Genomic DNA, 19,925 nt, shown 5'->3' on the forward strand with positions numbered 1-19,925 from the left:
ACGCCCCGGGCGTGACGTCACCGCCCTGCCCCGGAGCCGCCGCCATGGGGAAGAGCCGCGGCGCGGCCGCCAAGGCCGGCAGCGTGTTCAGCATCGCCCGCAGCGGCGCCCTCAGGGCCAAGGCCAAGGGCAAGGCCAGGCCCGTCACCTCCGCGCTGAAGCAGGTGAGTGGCGCGGCGGTGCCGCCCCGCCGCGGGGAGGGCCCAGTCCCGCTGCGGGAGGGCTCGGCCCCGCGGGGTTTGCTCCTCTGAGGCCTCGCTGCGTGCGGGGAAGGCTCTCGGGACTGATTAAATCGGGACTGATTAAATGGAGCTGTCTTAGGGACGGTGTGCGTCCGGGCACAGAGTGGCAAAGCGCACCGTTTTCACCGTAAATCAGGTTTATGTGTAGATGTCATCATTTGCAAAAAGAGAAGAGTTGATCTGACTGATCTGCAGCATCTGCCAGAGAAGATTTCAAGTGGTTCTTAGGAAGAAGGTGTCATTTGGGAAGTGTCTGATGGCATCTCGGCGTGTCCTAGGGTATGCGATGCTAAAGGGAGCATCGGCAGTTCAGTGAGTTCACGGATTAGCAGCACGTCCTGCTCCTTTCCATCCTGTTCCCAAGCCCAGCCCCCTTTACCAGGCTCTGGGCTCTGTTTCCACAGCTCTCCTTGATGCTGGCTCGGAAACTCATCACCTTCTAGGTGATTGAACTTGCTAAATCAGCAGCAACAGCAATTAAAAATGCATTTTGGATTTTTATGGGGTGGGTTGGTGAGTTGAACGAGCTTCTTAATGAACGAATGCAAAGGGAAACGTTTTGGTGGGGAAGAACTAGAAAGGATGGAGCTTTTTCTGATCCAGTAGCTGTTTATTTGCCTCAGCTGTCAAGTAAAACCGTGTCACGGATATGCAGTGAATAGATCTAGGCACACACACTGTGGTACGTTTTGCTCTTAATTCCTCTTTGATCCCTTCTTGCACCTTACAGGGGCTGCAGATGCTCAGCAGATGCTTTTGTGAGTTGATCTAACACACTAAAGCAATGAAAAAGTAAAGAAGCAAAAATATTATTCTCTCGATTTCATATCTGGAGAGAGCACAGCCCAGAGGAGGGAGAAAGTGGGTTGTGGAGCTGGGAGCGATGCAGGGGAAGGGGGATGGGAGATGATCTAAGGAAGAGTTTTCCCATTGGTAGCAGTGAGTCATTATATGGTATCTTCTCAAACCTTGCCTCCAGCCTGAGGTGTGTGTTCTGCTGAGAGTTCAGCTGTCCCTCTAGGAAGGCATCTGGTAATAAAAGTAATAAAAGCAATAAAATCAGAACATTAGTGGCTTATTGTTCCTGTCCAGTACAGCTGCAGTCTGCTGGACAGAGTTAAACAGCTCTAAAGAAAAGGCTGTTTCTGATTTCCTCCTGCAAGCCAAAGCCACTTGACAAATTAATCTTGTGAACAGACAGGAACTTTAACAAACTTTGGAAATAACAATTTCATGTTGTTGGCGTCGCATCTCCTCTTAATCTAGAGTGTTCTGTATAATAAAGGGAGAAACAGGTTTAAAATCATATTCATGAAAAGTCAGAAGCTTATTAGGAGTAAAATTTTATTCTCTGTGTTTGAAGCTGTATTCTTTAATGCAGTAAGCCTTTGGGCTTAATGGGATTTATTTATTATTAAACAGTATAGGAAGACGCTCAGAAAAAAAATTGTTAAAATTACTTTTATTCTTTAGTAGCTAAAATCTCATTATAACTATTCAGACAACTTCTGATGTAGATACCCCTGCTAGCTATACAGCCTCTTTCTATGGAGGAGTCCTGCCTGAGTAGCTGAAGATACTAAGTATTGAAACTGACTGGATCATTTTAACACCCCTGTGAAGCTGACAAGCCCTGATGGAAAGTCCAAGATCTCTGTCCATTGTGTTACCCACAGTCCATCCTCTGATCGGAGCTGGGTCTGTATTTCTACAGCCACTGTCCAAGTTATTATGGATTAAAGTGCCAATCTGAGTAGGCCTGTTTTGTCAGCCTCTTGCCACTGCTTTCTTAATACTAGTTCTCTTGGGCACTCAGAATAAATGGAGTTATTGTTAATGGAAGCATGCTCTGAAATAAATGAGGCTTTGAAAGCAAAATGAGTATGTATTCATGGTTTGCTTCTGCCTGTGTAAAATGCTGAGAGGTGAATTACAGGGTTAGCCTTTGGCAGAGTAGGGATCCTGAAATTTGGGGTTACCTGAAAACTTATGAGTGTGCTTCTGGAGCATTTGCAATGTAAAAAGCCATTATCTGGCTATGATCCCGTTCCAGACTTTGGAAGAAATAGGTGCTAGGGCTGAGACCAGATGCAGTGGTGAAAGAGTTTATGCCCCCTTGCATCCACCCTGCTCCTCTATGATGGATAATTGCCTCCAAAGCATAGCACACGTCCATAGTTTAGCTCTTCCCCTTTAAAAGCAAGCATCTTTGATGAAATAACTTATAAAGGCAGACTTGGGCTAAAACTGAGGCTGAGATGCCCAGAGATACACATCCTGGCCTGCTACAGCCATAGAATTTCTTTTAAAAAATGTGGCAAAATCTGGTAGACGTTGGCCAGACCAACAAGTAGGATGCAGGGTGTGATGTTGAAGGGCAAACTACTGGAAGAAATTCAAAGTGGTAAAATCATTTGCAAATTATATTGGGTTTGAGGGGCTACAGGGATGATTTCTGTGAGAAGCTGCCAGAAGCTTCCCCTGTGTTTGACAGAGCCAGTGCCAGCCACCTCCAAGACAGACCCACTGCTGGCCAAGGCTGAGCCCAGCAGGGACTGGCAGTGCTATGGGAAAACGTAGTTAAGAAATGGGGGAGGCACCTGCACAACACCAGCAGCAGTCAGACCAGAGGAGTGAGAATTTATAAGAGAAACAGCTCTGCAGACATCCAGATCAGTGCAGAAAGGGTGGGAGGAGGTGCTCCAGGTGTCAGAGCAGAGATTCGCCTGCAGCCTGTGGGGAAGATCATGGTATGTCCCTGCAGCCCATGGAGGTCCATGGTGGAGCAGAGATCCATCTGCAGTCCCCTTGCTGGAGGTGAGGGCCTGAAGAAGGCTGTGACCCTGCGGGAAGTCTGTGCTGGAGCAGGCTCCTAGCAGGATCTGTGGGCCCATGGAGAGAGGAGCCCATGATGGAGCAGACTCCTGGCAGGACCTAGGACTCTACAGGGGACCCGTGGTGGAGCAGTTTGTGAAGAACAGCAGCTTGTGGGAAGGACTCACACTGGACAAGAGCGTGTAGGACTGTCCCCTATAGGAGGGACCTCACATTGGACTGGGGCAGAGTGTGATGAGTCCCCCCACTGAGGAAGAAAGAGCAGCAGAGACAATTTAAATATAATATAGCAGGGCCTGTCCACAGCCTGACTTTTGTTTGCTCTGTGTTCTGTTTCTGGATCATTGTGGGCTCCCGTTCCAATAGAATAAGTTTAATTACTTTCTCCATTTAAAATTTATTAGTACAGGACTAGGTGGCCTAATTAAATAACAGATACACATACTGAAGAGCAATATTGGAAGACAGAAATATAATACTGGATGCATAATACTTGCACAAAAATGGTGCAATTTCACATGTCGGTGTATTTTTTTCCCTCCCAGATAAACATTAAAAATGCTGAAAAAGTTAGTGCAATAAATAAAGCATTTGCTGAAGTTCAGAAAGAAGTGCAGCAGCTATCGAAAGGCACCACAGCAGAACCTCAGAAGACTCATCAGGTAATTTACCTTTTTAAAAATCTGAGGAGGATACTGAAAGGAATGTGTGTGTTTAAACATTATATTCTGGCTCTAAGACTGGAGGCAATTCATGCAATTGCTTTAAAGCTATAAACCCAGTTTTATTAATTTCATTTGTGTGGTAATGCTGAAACCTGGTTAGCATGTTCAAATGCTATATAACTGCTAAAGTAGAGAGTGTAGAGGGTGGGCAGCCCAGCTGAAGCACGCTTCCAAAACATATTTTTAAATTATTCCAGCTGGTTTTTAATTATTTCTTTAAAGTTAGTCCCAGCTCCTTGATTTGAGACTTACATCTCCCTATAAATAGACACTGAGAGGATGAACTTGGATGTTCCCTACCTGAAGCACCTGACAGTGCTTTGAAATAAACAGCTCTGTCTCTCTCTGTTCCTGATTCCTAAGCCTTCATACTCCCTCATCAGAAGTACCAACACCTAAGACAGCAATTTCTGTACTAGAGGTTTTGCCTGAAGTGCTTAGGGTTCAAGACAGGGTTTCACTTGCCTTCCCTTGTTTAGTTTTTTATACAGGGCTACATGCAGTCTTACACAAGAATTAATTTACAGAGTTTAATTCCTGACAAGGTCGTCCATATAAACTTTTTATGCTGACTCATTCTGATGCTCTGGGCAGTTTTGGGGAGAGAGAAAGGAGCAGGCCAGGATGAGGCACAGATGAATCCATCCTGGCTGTTGGAAGAAGGAGCTGTTTGGAGAGGTGGACATGAGTTCAGTATTACTTCCTGCGCTTGAGGTGATCAAATTTCTGTATGGCTGTGAGTGACAAAACAAGTGTCAAATACCTTAAGGAGAGGCTGAGGGAAAAATGAAACATAAGTGGCAGTGCTGTCAATACAGGATGAGGCTGAGCAAGGATTTCAAGGCAGTTGGTGCCAGTGGCCCTGTCCCTGCTGGCTTGCTATTTATTCCTCCAAGAATTCAGACTTTACCGCTGCTCCTGTTGTAGTAGGGCTGTACATGACAATGCCTAATTTGATGACTCAGGCTGTAATGGTATTTTCTCCAGAGTTGTAAGAATGTCGAGAGCAGTTCCGAACTAAAAGCTGAGCCTGTCTCAGTCAGGCCGTGTATGTTGTTACTGGCATGACACCTAGTATTTCTCCTGCAGCATAAAGCATTGTCAGCTTATCTGTCAAGTTTAGTGAATCCTGTAATCCCCCAAATTACTGAAGTATGACTGCAAAATTAGCCCAAGTTAAAGATATAAAAGATAAACTAATCTTTTAGATTAGACAATGGTTTTTTTTCAAGTAGAGTAAAAAGAAATTGCTTTCTACTTTAAACTGAAACTTTGTTTTTCAGGTTTCCACAAATCTGCAAGAGGAACCAGCAAATGTGGATGCTGCTACAAACCTATTATCTCAGTTGTAATGCAAAATGGACAATGAAGGGATTGTAAGAAATGAAAGATCACAAATACTGATGGGTTTGTTTGAAGAATTTTATTAAAAAAAATCTTGTTAATATACAAGTATTGGCACACTTTAATACAAACTACAAACAGACCTTTCCTATCATCTAGGAAAGTGGAATGTCAGAAGTCAGTGTGAGAAACTTAAAGTGCTAAAACAGAAGGCACTTCACAAAATTGGTTCACTGAAACAATTTAGCATAACTCAAGTTGATACCCTTCAGTTTTCAACTTGGCAGTGAAAGCTTCAAATTGTTTGAAAGGTTAAAAAAGAATATAGAAAGCTTCTTGGCAGTAAAGCTTCAAAGAAAACGTTGTTAACTGTGAGCAGGAAGCCTAATCATTTTTTAGAAAATGATCAAAGGCTATAAAGTATTTCTGCTTTTTTTACTAAAGAAAGCTCCAAATAATTGGATTACACAGAGAACACTTGGGTGAAAAAGTGCCAGAATTTTTGATAAAAGCCCTTTTCTCTTGTTCTTGAATTTGTTTTGTGAAGTAGTTAAAGGAAGCAAAAGGAAATATACTCCCAGAGTCAGTGAACTAAGAAGTTATACATTCATTATTCAAATACTTAGGTTATGAAGAAGTCTAGAATGTTATAGTTAGAGGTAGATAAGTAGTCTGGTTGACACAATATCTAATAATTTAGTATCTGCACATCAAAGAGATCACAGACTCCTTCATTATCATCCAGGTTAAAGTTGTAGTCATCTCCGGGAGTAGGAGAGAGTCGTAAGAGAGGAAAAACTGTAAAGCAGGAATAGTTTAGTTTAAATTAAAACACTTCTGGAATATCAGCCCTATCTCATAATTCAGTATGTTTGTCATCACCAGTATCAAGGTTAGTCTTAATAATTAAAATAGTCTTGATAATCTGAAAAGCACGCTAGGATACATACCATGAATATCTGTAGTGCATTCAAACTAAGGCAGTAAGTGACCTGTCTGCCATTTTTTGCTTGGTATTTTAACTGAGTTTGCTGGAATGGAGCAACAGCTGTGGAACATGGGTTTAATTTCTCCTGCAGCAAAGGAGGTCCTGAGCAGCTTTTGAAAACTTTCATGAGAAAGCCATAATTTATATTTATATTCCTTTTTCTTGTTACAATATTGCATATATCTGCCTTCAAATAGGATAAGGAGGTTACTGTTATCCCTATTTTACAGAGGGGAAATGAAGGCTAGCAGTTTGTGCACTGCATTTCAAGCATGGACTTGAAGCTGTCTTTGTGGGGGGAATGCAAGAAGAGAAGCCTCAGTCCTCGTGCGGCACCACAGGAACTCTAACATAGTGCAGATGAGCTGGGCATGCTGTACCTGCCCTAGAAGCGGAGACTGTTTTCCATTTTCACCATATATTGGCACATTCACAGAATCCCATCTTGTACCTCATATCTTATAATTACACATCTCTTTCTGCAGGAGCCCGAGGTTGTCTGCTCGGAGGGCAGGTATTAGCACAGGCTGCTTACAGAGCACAGGGCAAATGGAACACCACCAGCTGAGCTCACCTCTTTTCTTGGCACTTCAGAGAGACCAGAGAGGCAGGAGCACATGAACTTAACAGCTGTGGTTCAGTGCTGCACTCTTATGGCCACTGAGGTGCAACAGCAAAAAGGTAACGTTTGTACCACAACTGGCCATGTATCAGTTTGCACACAGGCATGTAACTATGTTCTGAAATATTTATTTAAAGCACCTGCAGGAAGCCTGAGGCAGAACAGAATTAAACCAGATTTTTTTAAAGTGGTTTTTTTTTTTAAGGCAGCACTCCAGTCATCAGCCTGTTCTTTCTTTGTCCCTGAATTAAGGACTGGTGGGTTATTCATGCATGTAAGTGCTTGTTGAATTAAGGTTTTCATATTTTGATGGTTAAACTGTTGCAGGGAATAGAAAGGGGAGCAAAGACAAGAATGACAGACAAGGCAATACAGAGGAGAGAAGTAGTTTCATACTGACTCAGTCACTAATCAGGCATTGGAATGGGCTGCCCAGGGAGGTGGTGGATTCTCCGTCCCTGGAGGTATTTTAAGAAGAGACTGGATGTGGCACTTAGTGCCATAGTCTAGTAACTGTGGTGGTAGTGAATCAAGGGTTAGACTTGATGATCTCAGAGGTCCTTTTCCAACCCATCTGATTCTATGATTCTATGACTCTTGTCATCAGATTTAACAGATGCCTCCTAAGTGCTGTTCACACAAACCCCATGCTACTACTTGTGATTATTAGAAAAAATGCTAAATACTTACCGTCAGAAGACATGAGTTCATCAATAATATCCCCACTGATATTTCCTGTGAAAGACAGGAGCACGTTTTGTAATATGTGGGGTTTTTTAATACGTGTTTATAGAAGTCAACACATATTATCTGCATTAAAATACTGAACTGCAAAGAACAGTGTGGCTCATGCAGTGTAGGAGCTGCAGAGATAGCATGCCATGTACATGTAAAATATATTTATCTTCGTATTCCTCAGATCCTCCCCTCCACTACATTTCTTCCATTGATCTCATATAACCCTAGAGCCATACACAACATGAAGCTTATTTGGTGGCAGAGAAACTCATTTGCTCAGAATGAGTTTGCTACTGAGAGCTGGCTCAGTGGCTTCTCTAGGAAATAAACAGAGGCCTGTCATTTCCTTTGTAATTCGTTGGTAACTTGGTCACAAAAAAGGGCTCAGGAAACCAGTATAAACATTCAAATAGGAACTACTGCTCCCTACCTGTGGGCTCCTCCATCTTTGAAATGTCAAATGAGTTTGGCTTGAGAATACAGTTGACATCCAGAGGCAGCAAGCCCTGGTAGTCACTGGAGATGGTTGAGGCTTGGGCACCATCTCCTGGAAGGCCAGGGTACAGCGCCAGCTCCGGAAGACTGGAGTAGGGGGCTGCGGGGGCTGCGCTGTCCCGCTGCACGCTGCCATCTACGGACACAAAGGCGTGTTACGGAGACAAGGAACACAAAGCACCTGCACCCAGTTTTGTCTTTTGAGAACATGGCCAGTGTCTGGGATCAGGTAAGAGGAGTCTCCCCCTTCCATAGTCATAGGCACAATTTAATTAGTTGTTAATTAATGGTTAATAAATAAAGGTTAGTCAGGACCCTTTAGAAATGCAGTTCTAATACCTACAGTGTTTTCTTACATCTTTTCCAACTACCATACTATGAAAAAAAAATCTCATATTCAGGCAGTCTCTCTCTTTGTGTGGAGGAAGGTAAGTGCCGTTGTGGCACAAAAGCTGGAACTGATGCCTGTATTCTCAGTCTCATTAAAAGGTACATGTTTCAAATAATATCCTCCATTATAGGTTTCCAATTTTGCTCCATACTGCATTCTGGAGAAGCACCTCAGAATAATTTAACAGGATTACATCCAAAACCTGTTCAGTCTAAGACGATAAGCTATGAGGGAAGAATCTGTTTCACTGGACAGAGAAGAGGTGTCTCTGTAACCTCCTCAGAGCTGTTAGTAAGCCCTTGGAAAAGTCTGTCAACAGACAGCTGGTATGCTGTGCAAATTCTTGAGCTTTCCTTTGTCTACCACCTTTCCTAACAGTTTCTTCTTTCCCTCTAGCTGCCTTCTTACCCCCCCTTGCCCCTGTTGGAGGTAGGAAAACCCCTGGATCCACCTGATGGTGTGTCCGCAGCTGGTGTCTGTGGTAACTCTTGTCCTTGGTTCAGGTCGTGTTCTGATGGATTTGAGGGAGCTGTAGTGGGTTTAAGTGGAGTCGCTGGAGCTGCAGGTTGAGACGGGGGCTGTGCAAGGTCATCGGGCGGAGGAACCGGAAACACCGTGGGCTTGGAGGAGCTTGATTCTTTATTTATAAGCAGCACATGGATAGGTCCTGAACTACTTTTAAGATTGATCTGGTATTTCTTCTGTCCATTCTGTCCCTGTAAAGGTGGTGTATTATGAAAGTTACTGTTCCTTGAGAACTCAGCACTGTACAAGGTGATGAAGACTAAGTTCAGCTGTTTTGGTCCTCGACAAAAAAAAAAAAAAAGCCCAACATCACATCTTCTAACTTTGGTCCTGCAGAGAACCTTACCATTGCCTGAACTGATTTCGGCAGAGACGGACAAAGATAGTACCACTGATCAGCTTCATGGCTCTAGCTTTGGATGCTTTTACGATATTAGACTGTGCTTAGCCTCACTAAAAATAGCTTGTGAAACTTCTCAGGTGAATTTCAGCCTTCTACAAGCACAGTGGCTGGCTATCATGCTTCATACAATACTCTCTCCCAACTATGTAAACACTATTTAAACCGAGCACTGCAACAACAAAAAAAAAATAAAAATGGACAGAGGTAAATAATTTGGCCTCCTACTTTAATCTTACCCATTTCAGCCTTTTGGTTAAAGTGAGACTGCAGTCTGTTTCTCTATCCAATCTACTACCATGAGACTAAATCTAAAAGGCTTTTTTGTAAAGGATCCTTTTTAATAGTGTAATGGAGAAACTTGACAGATAAAAGCCTCTATCAATGAATTCTCAAGGGAATTCATTACAATTATGCACAATATGGAAAGTTGCAACATTTAAAAAAAAAGAAGAAGAAATGGTAAAAAACCCCACTAATGTATCTTGGTTTTAATAGAAGACAGTTACCATATAGGTGTACAAAACCCACTTTTTCCCATCCGGCCTCCCCCTTCTCAACTGAAACAATCCTAATCATTTGCCCTCTCCTCTTGCACATGGACAGAGATAAATCCTCCACTCTAAGATAGCTCTTCTTTTCCACTATTCACCTAGAACACTTAGGTATACAAGAAACCAGTACATACCATTTCGGGTGTAGGTACTTCTAACTGTGTACCACAAGGTGCTTGAATTGCTAGGAGTGTATCTCCTGGTTAAAAAGCAATTTTTAAAAAAGTGTAAAGTGTGCATAGTTTTCTTAACTCTTGCATGGTACCCACTCAAATGAGATACAGCAATACTCTAAGACCACTTAAAATACTCCATAATTCAGCATATATAAACTTGTGGTAAGACTTGCATAGTACCTGTAAGATCCAAGTATATTGCATCATATAAATCACGGAATTCCAATACTTAGGCCATAGTTGCAAGAACCTCTCCTCACAGTAGTACAAGATTTACCATTTCCTTTACCTGTTTGCCTTCTAGTTTTATATGTAACATAAGGTGAAAAGATTTAATTAATTTTTTCACAGAATCAAAGAATCATTTAGGTTGGAAAAGACCTCCAAGATCAACTCCAACCTGTGACTGATCACCCTCTTATCAACTAGACAAAGTGCCGTGTCCAGTCATTTTTTGAACACTTCCAGGGATGGTGACTCCACCATCCCTGGGTAGTCTATTCCAATGCTTAACAACCTTACTATGAGGACATTCTTCCTTATGTCCAACCTGAACCTCCCCTAAAACAGCTTGAGGCTATGTCCTCTCATCCTATCTCTTGCTGCCTGGAGAAAAGGCCGACCCCCTCTTTCAGGTAGTTGTATGGAGTGATAAGGTCTCCCCTGAGCCTCCTTTTCTCCAGGCTAAAGCCCAGCTCCCTCAGCTGCTCTTCATATGACTTACTTCAGCTAAATCAGTTCTGTGGTCTAGCTCACTTTATGACTTTGACAAATGGTGGTACTGCAAAGATTTAACAGAAGAAAAGGTATTAATGATCATCCTCAGAGCCAGCACTTCCAAGTATCTAAGCTCATGGCTTCCACAGCACATACAACTGGGACGTTAAGAGCTGGCTGTCAAACTCACCTGTGGCTTACTATGCACACTGAAATGTGTTGGTTAAAGTCAGGGGATCACAATTACTTCCACAACACTGGCACAACACTGCAGGTCACTTGCGTTTCCCCTTTGTCCATAACTGATTCGGAGTAACACTTTTCTTTCTCTGCCTCCTAAAAGACACTTAGGTGAAGTACCATCTGAGTGCCATGCCAGGTGCCTCCATGTTTTGTAATGGCTAATTCTTTTTGGTCACAGCTCATTTTTGTTAAACTCTGCAGTAATTTTCTAATCTTGCATTTTTATTAAAAACAATCTTTCTTGTGGCAAAGAAGAGATGGTTCCAAATCTAGCTGGAGGCTGAACAACAATCTTCCCTTGGGTGCCCTGGGATTGGGAAAGGATGTCAAGGGTAGTAACTTCTGCCAGCAATTCTTGGCAGTTTCTTCAAACCTGTACAGGAATCCTTTTGATTTAGCAGCCCCATCATTTAACTTTGTCTGGCTCTATTTATACAGCATCATCAGGAACTCTGACCACAACTGCCACCAGAAAAACTATATGAAATTTGGATCTGCCAGGTTCATTTGGTGGGTTGGACCCACATGTCCTGTCTCTGGTTCCATTAATGGCCTGAGGCAAGCTGCTGCAAAGTATGAGTACCAAAAAAGGCATCCAAAACCAGAACTCCAGCTGAGCTTCCATTCTGTACAATCTGTAACTACAGCTAGAAAATGCTGGAACTTGGTAGTCATAAACATTATAAGACATCACTACTGAGTACTTCTAAATTCAAAATACTTGCAAGGAAAAGCAAGTCATTTTTCAAGAGCAAGATCAGGAAATCCCTTGCTTTAGAAATACAGCCTAGCAGCAGCCACTTACCATTGAAGCAGTTGCAGATATCTTCATGGGTGACATATGAAAATGTAATGTATGTCAAGGAACATTTTTCTTAACATAAAACTGGTATGTGTTGCCCTTTAGAAGTAGTTTGTCCAAACTGAGTCTAAACTATAAAGTTACTATTGTTACTCAGAGATGTAATCAAAGCATAATTTTTGTCTTTCAGAATGGATAGTTAAAAATAGAAGAGTTTTAAAGAAAAAACCTGTACTTGCAAAGAAAATACAACAAGAAAAGAAAGTTGTGTAGCTTGCTTGAGAAGAGATCCTAACAGGGAAAACATGTAAAATCTTGTTTTGAAGAATACCATTTATCTCACTGACACTACAGAATTCAAGTATGTATCACGACTTCCCATAATCACATAAAATGAGTGCTAGAGGGAACTTCAGATTTCATCTCCCATCCCATTCCTCTGCCTCAAGGTAGAATCCACTGTTCAGACATTCCAGACAGATGTCTGCCTCCCCTCTTGTGGAAAACCTCCAGTGATGGGTAATTCACCACCTCCCTGGGAGGTCAATTCCAGTGCTAGCTCTCCCAAAGGAAAGTTTCTCCTAACATCTAACCTCAATCTCCTTTACTACAAAATCCATTTTACACAACCAGTTTCCATATAGCAACTCCAGTAATGTTTAAGTACTTATCACTGGTGCTATAGATAAGAAGGGCACTTTCCTGCTCCCAGTCTCAGGTGTCTGTTTTGCTCAGTATCTTGCAAGATACCTAAGCACATGCTTATGAGCAATGCAGCTGGAACTCTCTGCTCATGGGTTATTTAAACAAGGATTTTTTTTATTCCAGTGTCAAGCCCAAGTTTCAGGACATTGCCAACTCAGTTTATCTTTGGGTGATAGCTTAATCTTTGCAGGAGAACAAAGCAATGCAAAACAGATTCATGTAAAGCAGTGGTAACAAGGTATAAAATCAAGTGCTGGAAAGCAGTATAGACTACCACAGAATATTCTGAGTTGGAAGGGACTCTCAAGGATCACTGGGTCCAATTCTTAAATGAATGGGGGAAATATAATTCATTTAAAGTAAGACACCAGGATTATACTATAGACTTAAAAATTACTGCCATACATATATATATGCTAACTTATTTTCACGTTACCAATCACAGTCACAGAAGTTAAAAAGCCATGTAAATAAAATTTATATCTTCTTTCTCTGAGAAAAACTTCAAAAAATATTTGCCTTACCCTGCTTCTGGATAAAAGGGACTAAATTCTGCTTTATCCATTACCTACACCTTAACTGTTGCTTTGATTCTATTTCCAAGAGGCACACAATTAATTTAAAAGGATATTGGTGGTTTGTAGAATCATCCATGACGTTCTTGATACTTTGCTGAAGCCACAGTTTCTGCTGATCCAATTCTTTCTCTTTTAGCTCTAGATCTTCAATTTCAGCTTCCAGATACCTCAGCCTGTCTATGACTTCTTTTGTATTGCAGCCAGCACCTACTCCTCTTAAAAAGGTAAAAGGGTTCATGAAACCACAAGTGAAAATCTAAAGCAAACACACAGTGTTTCTTAAGACTATTTTCAATATTTTTTTTAAATCTGCTAATACTCAATATGAAGGAAATGAGCATTTGTGGTATCATATCTAGTCAGAAGTGGAAAGAGGCAATTTTTGTTGCTCCAAAGCATGTGAAAATTTTGCAGAATTGACATGGCTTACTTCCACTGAATGCTGTTTTTTGACTTCTTCTCTATGAGATCAATCCCCTCCAAAACATTGGTGATATCATAGATCCTTCTCTTCTGCCTCACAGCAAGCGTATCAGCAGCCTGTCAAGAGAACAACAAGTATCAGCAACTTGCATGCTGCAGGAAAAGACAGTTAAGCCAATCCCTTGGAAAAATGTCACGTAATGTCATTCTGAAGGGAGAAGGTTCCACGCTTCAGGAGCCACATATTTCATCGCTAATTTTAAAGGTCAGCCCCTGCAGGTAGTGCTTGCAAACCACATGGAGGAGTCACCTTGCTGAAGGCCAGCAGGCCATCCCTGGACAGGAGGGGATGTTCACATGGGTTGCCAAGACCGTGTTCAGTATCTGGAGCATGCGCTGTTCAACTGCATGGAGGAGCTTGCAGTGCTCTTTCTGGAAGGTAGGAAAAAGTAGGGAAGGCAGACAGCAACACCCTGCATAGGGGCAAGCCTCTGAAGCCAAGCACATGCTAAGTTTATCATCCCTTTTGCTGACACAAAGTACTGAAGCTTTTGTTTGGCTTCAGTGGTGCTGGGATACAAATCAACAGAGCTGTAATTTCACAAAGTGGCCAAAGGAGAGCTGCAGTACTTCAGGCCATCATTGTCCTGCACGAATCCACCTCACAGTGTACAAGGGCCCACTCACGCAGCGTCACCCTGAGCACCACGAGCATATCCACAGGCACAGCTCACAGGGATGTCCCACTGACACTCAGCTATCTGTACAGTGCGTCTGAGGGCTGTCACAGCTCACCTCTCAGAGCAAAGCAGAGGAAACTCTGCTTCATGCCTTATCTCTCTCCATGGTGCCTTTAACGTATCTGATGTAAAGAGTTAAGATAAAATAAGGAAACTTTAGCCTTTCACACCCTCAGGTCTTTGATGCTGAAAAGCAGCTCAAGTTCAAAGAACATTAGCTAAAAGAGAAAGCAAAGAGTAGTCTGACTTCGTAGCTACTCAGGACACTTAAATACAACGACTACAAGGGATTATATGTATTTAAAACAAAGTAGAGGAATAATAAAGAGAAGGATAGGTGGCAAAGACTTCTGAATCCCAAATTAGAACTAATGCATAAGATAAACTATTTTTCACTATAGGAACATAATGATTTATTTCAGTTTTTTCAGCAATCTATTAAATTAATGGTTTTCGTAAGCATGTATGTTTGAGAGACAAATCCACAAATCCATTTGCATTTTTCTACTTAAGTAAAATTGAAAGGACAAAATGAAAGAATGGAGATTTAAAAAAATACTCTTATAGCCATGAAATATAAACACTGCTCCTTCTCCTTGGCAGTGATGTGCCCACTAAACAGTGTTTCTACTGATATCCTTAGTAACATTCATCTTTCATAGGGTCTGCTGCAACAGTCTGTTAAAATCTTTTCTAATCTAACAAAATACATGCGAATACATAAAAAGTGCACAGTTCAGTTCTCTCCAAGGAAACGGGCTCCTCAATCACTTGTACCAGCAGTATGCACCTGCTACCTTAACCTGCTAATTTTTGCTGCATACACACTGCTTCCAAGGACTGCAAGAGAACCTTAAGAATCCAGAGTCACAAAACTGATGCCACCTGCACGATGTTTAATCAGCACCTCCTACACCTCACAGTCTTCAGAGCACAATTTTTATAAGTTGTTTACATTATTCAGTGCAATAAATGGACAACACACACTTGAACAGCTGCTATTCAACTTTCTGCTCTCTTCCCATTGCTCTACATATTGACTGAGAACTTAAGTCTACTGCTCCTAGTTTGAACAATGAAAAAACTGCTCTGCAGACAGATTTAATTGCCTCTTGAAATTTTGTCAAAGGCCTGTCTACAAAATGTAAATGCTTTACTAACCTTAATGTATTTTCAAGATGCGCTGGTAGTAAAAAATACCAATGTACATAAATTTGTAGCTATGATACCAAAGCTTAAGACTTCAAATAAAAGTCACTGATTTTAAATACCCAATTCCAGATGTTGCAAAGTCGGAGTAACTGTTCTACTCTAAATACTATTGCATTTTGTATGCCCAAAGCACAGCTCCATTAACACTAGCAGCAGAAATTTATCACTGCTGCAAACCAAGCTCCAGAACCCCAGGACAGGGATTCATTTCATAAGAAAATGAAGGAGACAGTTACACATGTATTTAGTGTGACCTGCCCTGTATATAATTCAATCACTGCTACAAAGTTCAACTACTTACAACAACCATTCCAACAAAGAAGTTGGGGCCAGTTCCCAAGCTGGGAAGTTTAATCCAGCCATTCACTACCTTTCTGGTGCTGGTCTTGTAATCTAATGATCTTCTAAAAATTTAATGGGCTGATTAAAAAAATTTGTAAAGTTCCTCTCTGACATTCTAGCAGTTATCAGTGCAACACCTTCTGGTAGGTACATGGGTCACAAATTCAGTTCAGTCTTTCACACAAACCACACACTAGTGACTTCAATAATTAAGAGACAAATCTCTTGTTGTCAAAAACACTGTTAAAACTTATCATTTCTCAACCTATGTATGACAGAGACATCTACAACAGCCCTGCTAACATGGCTGGATTTAGCTTCCACATTCGTTCCTTCATAAAATCTTCTTAATGTAAAGCTGCTGAACTCTAGTAATTTCTCCTAGTATCTCCTCATACTTTGAATAGGTATGTATTCAACACAGGCACTATATGAATGTCTCACAGAGCTTGAAGAAAAATGTATAAGCACTGGACTTCAGTACTGTGTGCATTCAGGTTGTGCAACTCCTGGAATACAGAAAACACGCTGCTCAGCACAGTTTCAACTGCAGGCACACACAGAGACACACAAAACTGTGCCCAGAAATAAAACAACCAGCCAGAAAAAGGGCAATTGAGAGTCTGTGCCCTCACACAACTTTGCTCTCTGGGAACTGACAAAAGGCTGCGTGAATCATCAGCTGCAAATTCGCCGTGTTATTATCGGAAGAGTGGAGGAATTTGATAAAGCACCAAGGCAGAGTGATTACTGAGAAGCTTAACAAAGCACTAGGGAAGCAATGATTGCTTGCTCTCCAAGTGTCCAAGGAAAGAGGTCCTGCATCTTCTGCACTGTGCTGCTAGCAGATGACATTTTCTCCCCAAGAAGGCTGACAACAGTTTGGTGGGAGTTTTAAATTGAATGGTGTTCTTGTCAACCTGCATGTAAAAAGTACTAGATATCATTGCATGCATAAAGACTAAGGGAATGTAAAATCTAATGGACAGGCTCTTTTTTCTTCTGTGGAGTAGGGCAAGTATAAGGAAGTTGTTATTTACACCTGATCAATACACTCCTAAAAACAAGTAGATTTTAGAATACCTGACTTTTTGCACTGATGATCAGGAACGCTACTTAACTATCACTATAGCAGGGATGGCATTCTGCTAGAAACAAAGCCCATTTAAGAAATCAAGGCAGAAGCAATTGTATGCTATGAACTGAAAGAATACATGATATTTTGGGCTTCATTTCAGGTGGTCTGTCCCTTATTCACTCATTTTTCTCTTTTCCTCTCCTCCCTGCAATTAATGGGTTCTGCAGATAGGAACTTTGTTTTCTTTTCTTTCTATCTCATCCCTTAATGTTTTAAGTTTAATCCCATAACTAGATTTTTTATACAGGGTTATTCAGCGACAGTTATACCATTATTCTAGAAAAGCTGTTGATTTTAAAGTAAACACTGTAAAATTCAAACTTCAAGTAAAGAAAATTCTCACTTTCACTCCCACGATTTGTCAGATGTTACCAGAGAAGTGTCCAGCACTAAAACATTTCCAAAGTGTCCTCTTCCAGACCAGTAAACTGTAACTATAGATATATTCAAAGATCACCAGAAAATGTCCCAGAAATAGATTTTCCTTCTCAATTGCTGGAAGCACAAAGCTGGAAGCACACTTGTTGCCAAATTACATTTTCTTTCTAGTGCTGGTTTTGCTACAGAAATACTAACCAGCATCACATCAGATGGTCAGTACCTGTTAGCAGGGAGACACCTGAGGGTGTTCACTGCGTAAATCATTTCTTGGATCACTCTGTTCCATTTCAAGACTGGCCTGTTGTTCTTCAGTTCCCTGAGCACACTAACATAACACACATATGCCTCCTGCTTTTCATTTTTCCTTAGATATGCAGCTTATTTATGAGAAAACCGCTTACAGAAATATGTGTTCTGAGTCAGTGTTTATGAAAGTACCAATGGTTTATGCACTGCAGTTTGTATTTACTTCCAACAAAGTAAATTCAGAAACCAGTCTCCATTTCTTGAGCAGAAATGCCTGTGACTGGTTGCAGTGCCACTGACCCATTCCCGCCAAGTAGGTACCTTTCTCACTAAAGAGAACCAGAAATACTATTCCTTCCCGCTACATAGCCCAACTTTATTGTTCAGATCAATCCTTTTTTGCACTTTAAGGCCAAGCTTTTTGGTCTGATGTCTTACAAACTGAGTGTGTATTGCTTCTCAGACTGACCTGGAACATCTCTCAGCACATGACAGACAATAAAGTAAGTTGCAAGACAATTCCTGAGATGGGGACAGCTTAGTTTTTTTTTTACTTAAAAAAGAGGCAGTTAAATACTAAGGAGCTAATCAATTTGTCCAGACCACAGCATAACTAAAGGAAGAATATAAAACCTATCAGTGTCCTTTCTTATTCACCCTGAAGTCTCACCAGCCACAGCATCATCACTGAAGTGCTGAACATGGATGCACAAAAAAACTCCAAGAATATCAGTCACCTCCCAGGGCCCATTAAGAGTAATTAACAAATAGGTCAGTTTCCCAGAAAGCACTTCAAGTGACCAAAGCACCAAAACAACCTCTTCCTGCACTTTGCTGAACTCCTCAGCAGTTTGCTGACGACCTTAACCAGGCAGGTTTACACAACGTGTGCACCGCACACCCTGACAGCCCGGAGGGCCAGCATGGCAGAATGCTCCAGGGAACCTGCAAGCAGGACACAATGCCAAGGATCTCTCCTGCAACACAGCGACCTCCCAGCACAAGGACCTGGCCAAGGCAGGCTGGTCCCAGGGCATCACTGGGAAGATGTTCCAGCCGCTGCAGCCCAATGCCCTCATGCCTCAGAGATGGTGGGCTGGCTGCAGAGGGGCGTGATGATGATTTGCCACCCACCCTGCCCATTCAGCATCTTTCATACACATATAGTAAAAAGTAGTAAGAAGGGAATGGTCTGGTTTTCAACATTGTTTTCTCTTGCTAAGAGGACATAAAGAGGGGCGGACGAGAAACAGCAACCTGTACACTGAGTCAATGCAGAGAGCAATGTAGGACAACAAAAAAACAGAATCATTAGGGTTGGAAGGGACCTCTGGAGATCATCTAGTCCAAACCCCCAACAAGGGTCACCTAGAGCAGGTTACACAGAAATCCAGGTGGGTTTGGAATGTCTCTAGAGAAGGAGACTCCACGACCGCCCTGGGCAGCCTGTTCCAGTGCTCTGCCACCTTCAGTGTGAAGTTCTTTCTCGTGTTGAGGTGAAGCTTCTTGTGTTTTAGTTTATGGTCACTGCTCCTCGTCCTGTCTCTGAGCACCATCGTAAAGAGTCTCACACCATCCTCTTGGCACCCTGCCTTTAAAATATTTATATGCATTAATGAATTTGCTCTCAAGTCTTCTCTTCTCCAGACTAAACAGACCCAGCTCCCACAGTCTCTCCTGATAACAGAGATGTTCCAGACCCTGAGCATCTTTGTGGCCCTCCGCTGGACCCTCTCCAGTAGCTCCTTCTCTTTCTTGTACTGAGGAGCCGAGAACTGGACACAGTGAATAAAAACACCCTCAATAAGTTATATTTAAGGCACGGCACCCTTTATACCCTACTAATAAAAAGCCGGAACGCGTATTTTAGCCGACCGCGGGGGCTGTCAGCCACCCCCGCGATCCCTCAGCCCGTCGCTGGCCGGTGGAGGCCCCGGCGTGGAGGGCGCGGGCGGCCCGGCCCGGCGCGGCGGGGCCCCGGAGCCGGCCTGGCCCGGCGGTGCCGCGGGCGCGTCCCCCCCGCCCTCGCACCGCTTTGAGGTCCAGCACGCCGTCCTTGGCCTCCTGCAGCAGCGACACGAACTTGGTGGTCAGCAGCCCCAGGCTCTTCTCGTGGCGGCTGCTGCCGCCGCCCGCCGGCTCGGCCGCCGCGGCCATGCCGCGCGCGGGGACACGGCCCACGGCACAGGGCAAAGGGCACAGGGCACACGGCCCACGGCACAGGCCCACGGCACACGGCCCACGGCACACGGCGCACGGCCCACGGCCCACGGCCCACGGCACGGCCCACGGCCCACGGCACACGGCGCACGGCACACGGCACACGTGTCGGCGCCCGCAACGGCCCGAGCGGCGCGGCCGGC

At 42.9% G+C, this 19,925-nt stretch overlaps 2 protein-coding genes across 6 annotated transcripts; one reads left to right on the forward strand and one right to left on the reverse strand.

Annotated features, from left to right (window-relative positions):
- Positions 1-32: 32 nt before the first annotated feature.
- On the forward strand, positions 33-5,202 carry RBIS (ribosomal biogenesis factor). The gene is made up of 3 exons (XM_050333225.1): positions 33-164; positions 3,623-3,739; positions 5,086-5,202. The coding sequence occupies exons 1-3, from the start codon at positions 45-47 to the stop codon at positions 5,152-5,154; spliced, it is 306 nt and encodes a 101-aa protein (XP_050189182.1). The 5' UTR covers positions 33-44; the 3' UTR covers positions 5,155-5,202.
- Positions 5,203-5,210: 8 nt separating this feature from the next.
- On the reverse strand, positions 5,211-19,832 carry E2F5 (E2F transcription factor 5). Of its 5 annotated transcripts, XM_050332995.1 has the most exons (10): positions 19,817-19,832; positions 19,594-19,733; positions 13,511-13,620; positions 13,132-13,295; positions 11,801-11,842; positions 9,994-10,058; positions 8,832-9,096; positions 7,925-8,125; positions 7,447-7,491; positions 5,211-5,944 (listed from the first exon to the last, which is right to left on the reverse strand). In XM_050332995.1, the coding sequence occupies exons 2-10, from the start codon at positions 19,717-19,719 to the stop codon at positions 5,835-5,837; spliced, it is 1,128 nt and encodes a 375-aa protein (XP_050188952.1). In that variant the 5' UTR covers positions 19,720-19,733; positions 19,817-19,832; the 3' UTR covers positions 5,211-5,834. The 5 variants fall into 5 exon arrangements, with proteins under 5 accessions (XP_050188952.1, XP_050188944.1, XP_050188959.1 ...); XM_050332987.1 differs by lacking the exon at positions 19,817-19,832 and having other exon boundaries at positions 19,594-19,756; XM_050333002.1 differs by lacking the exon at positions 19,817-19,832 and having other exon boundaries at positions 13,511-19,150; positions 19,594-19,707.
- Positions 19,833-19,925: the final 93 nt, after the last annotated feature.

The sequence above is a fragment of the Myiozetetes cayanensis genome, unplaced genomic scaffold (assembly GCF_022539395.1).
Source record: "Myiozetetes cayanensis isolate MyiCay16 unplaced genomic scaffold, myiCay2020 scf1, whole genome shotgun sequence".
NCBI lineage: Eukaryota > Metazoa > Chordata > Aves > Passeriformes > Tyrannidae > Myiozetetes > Myiozetetes cayanensis.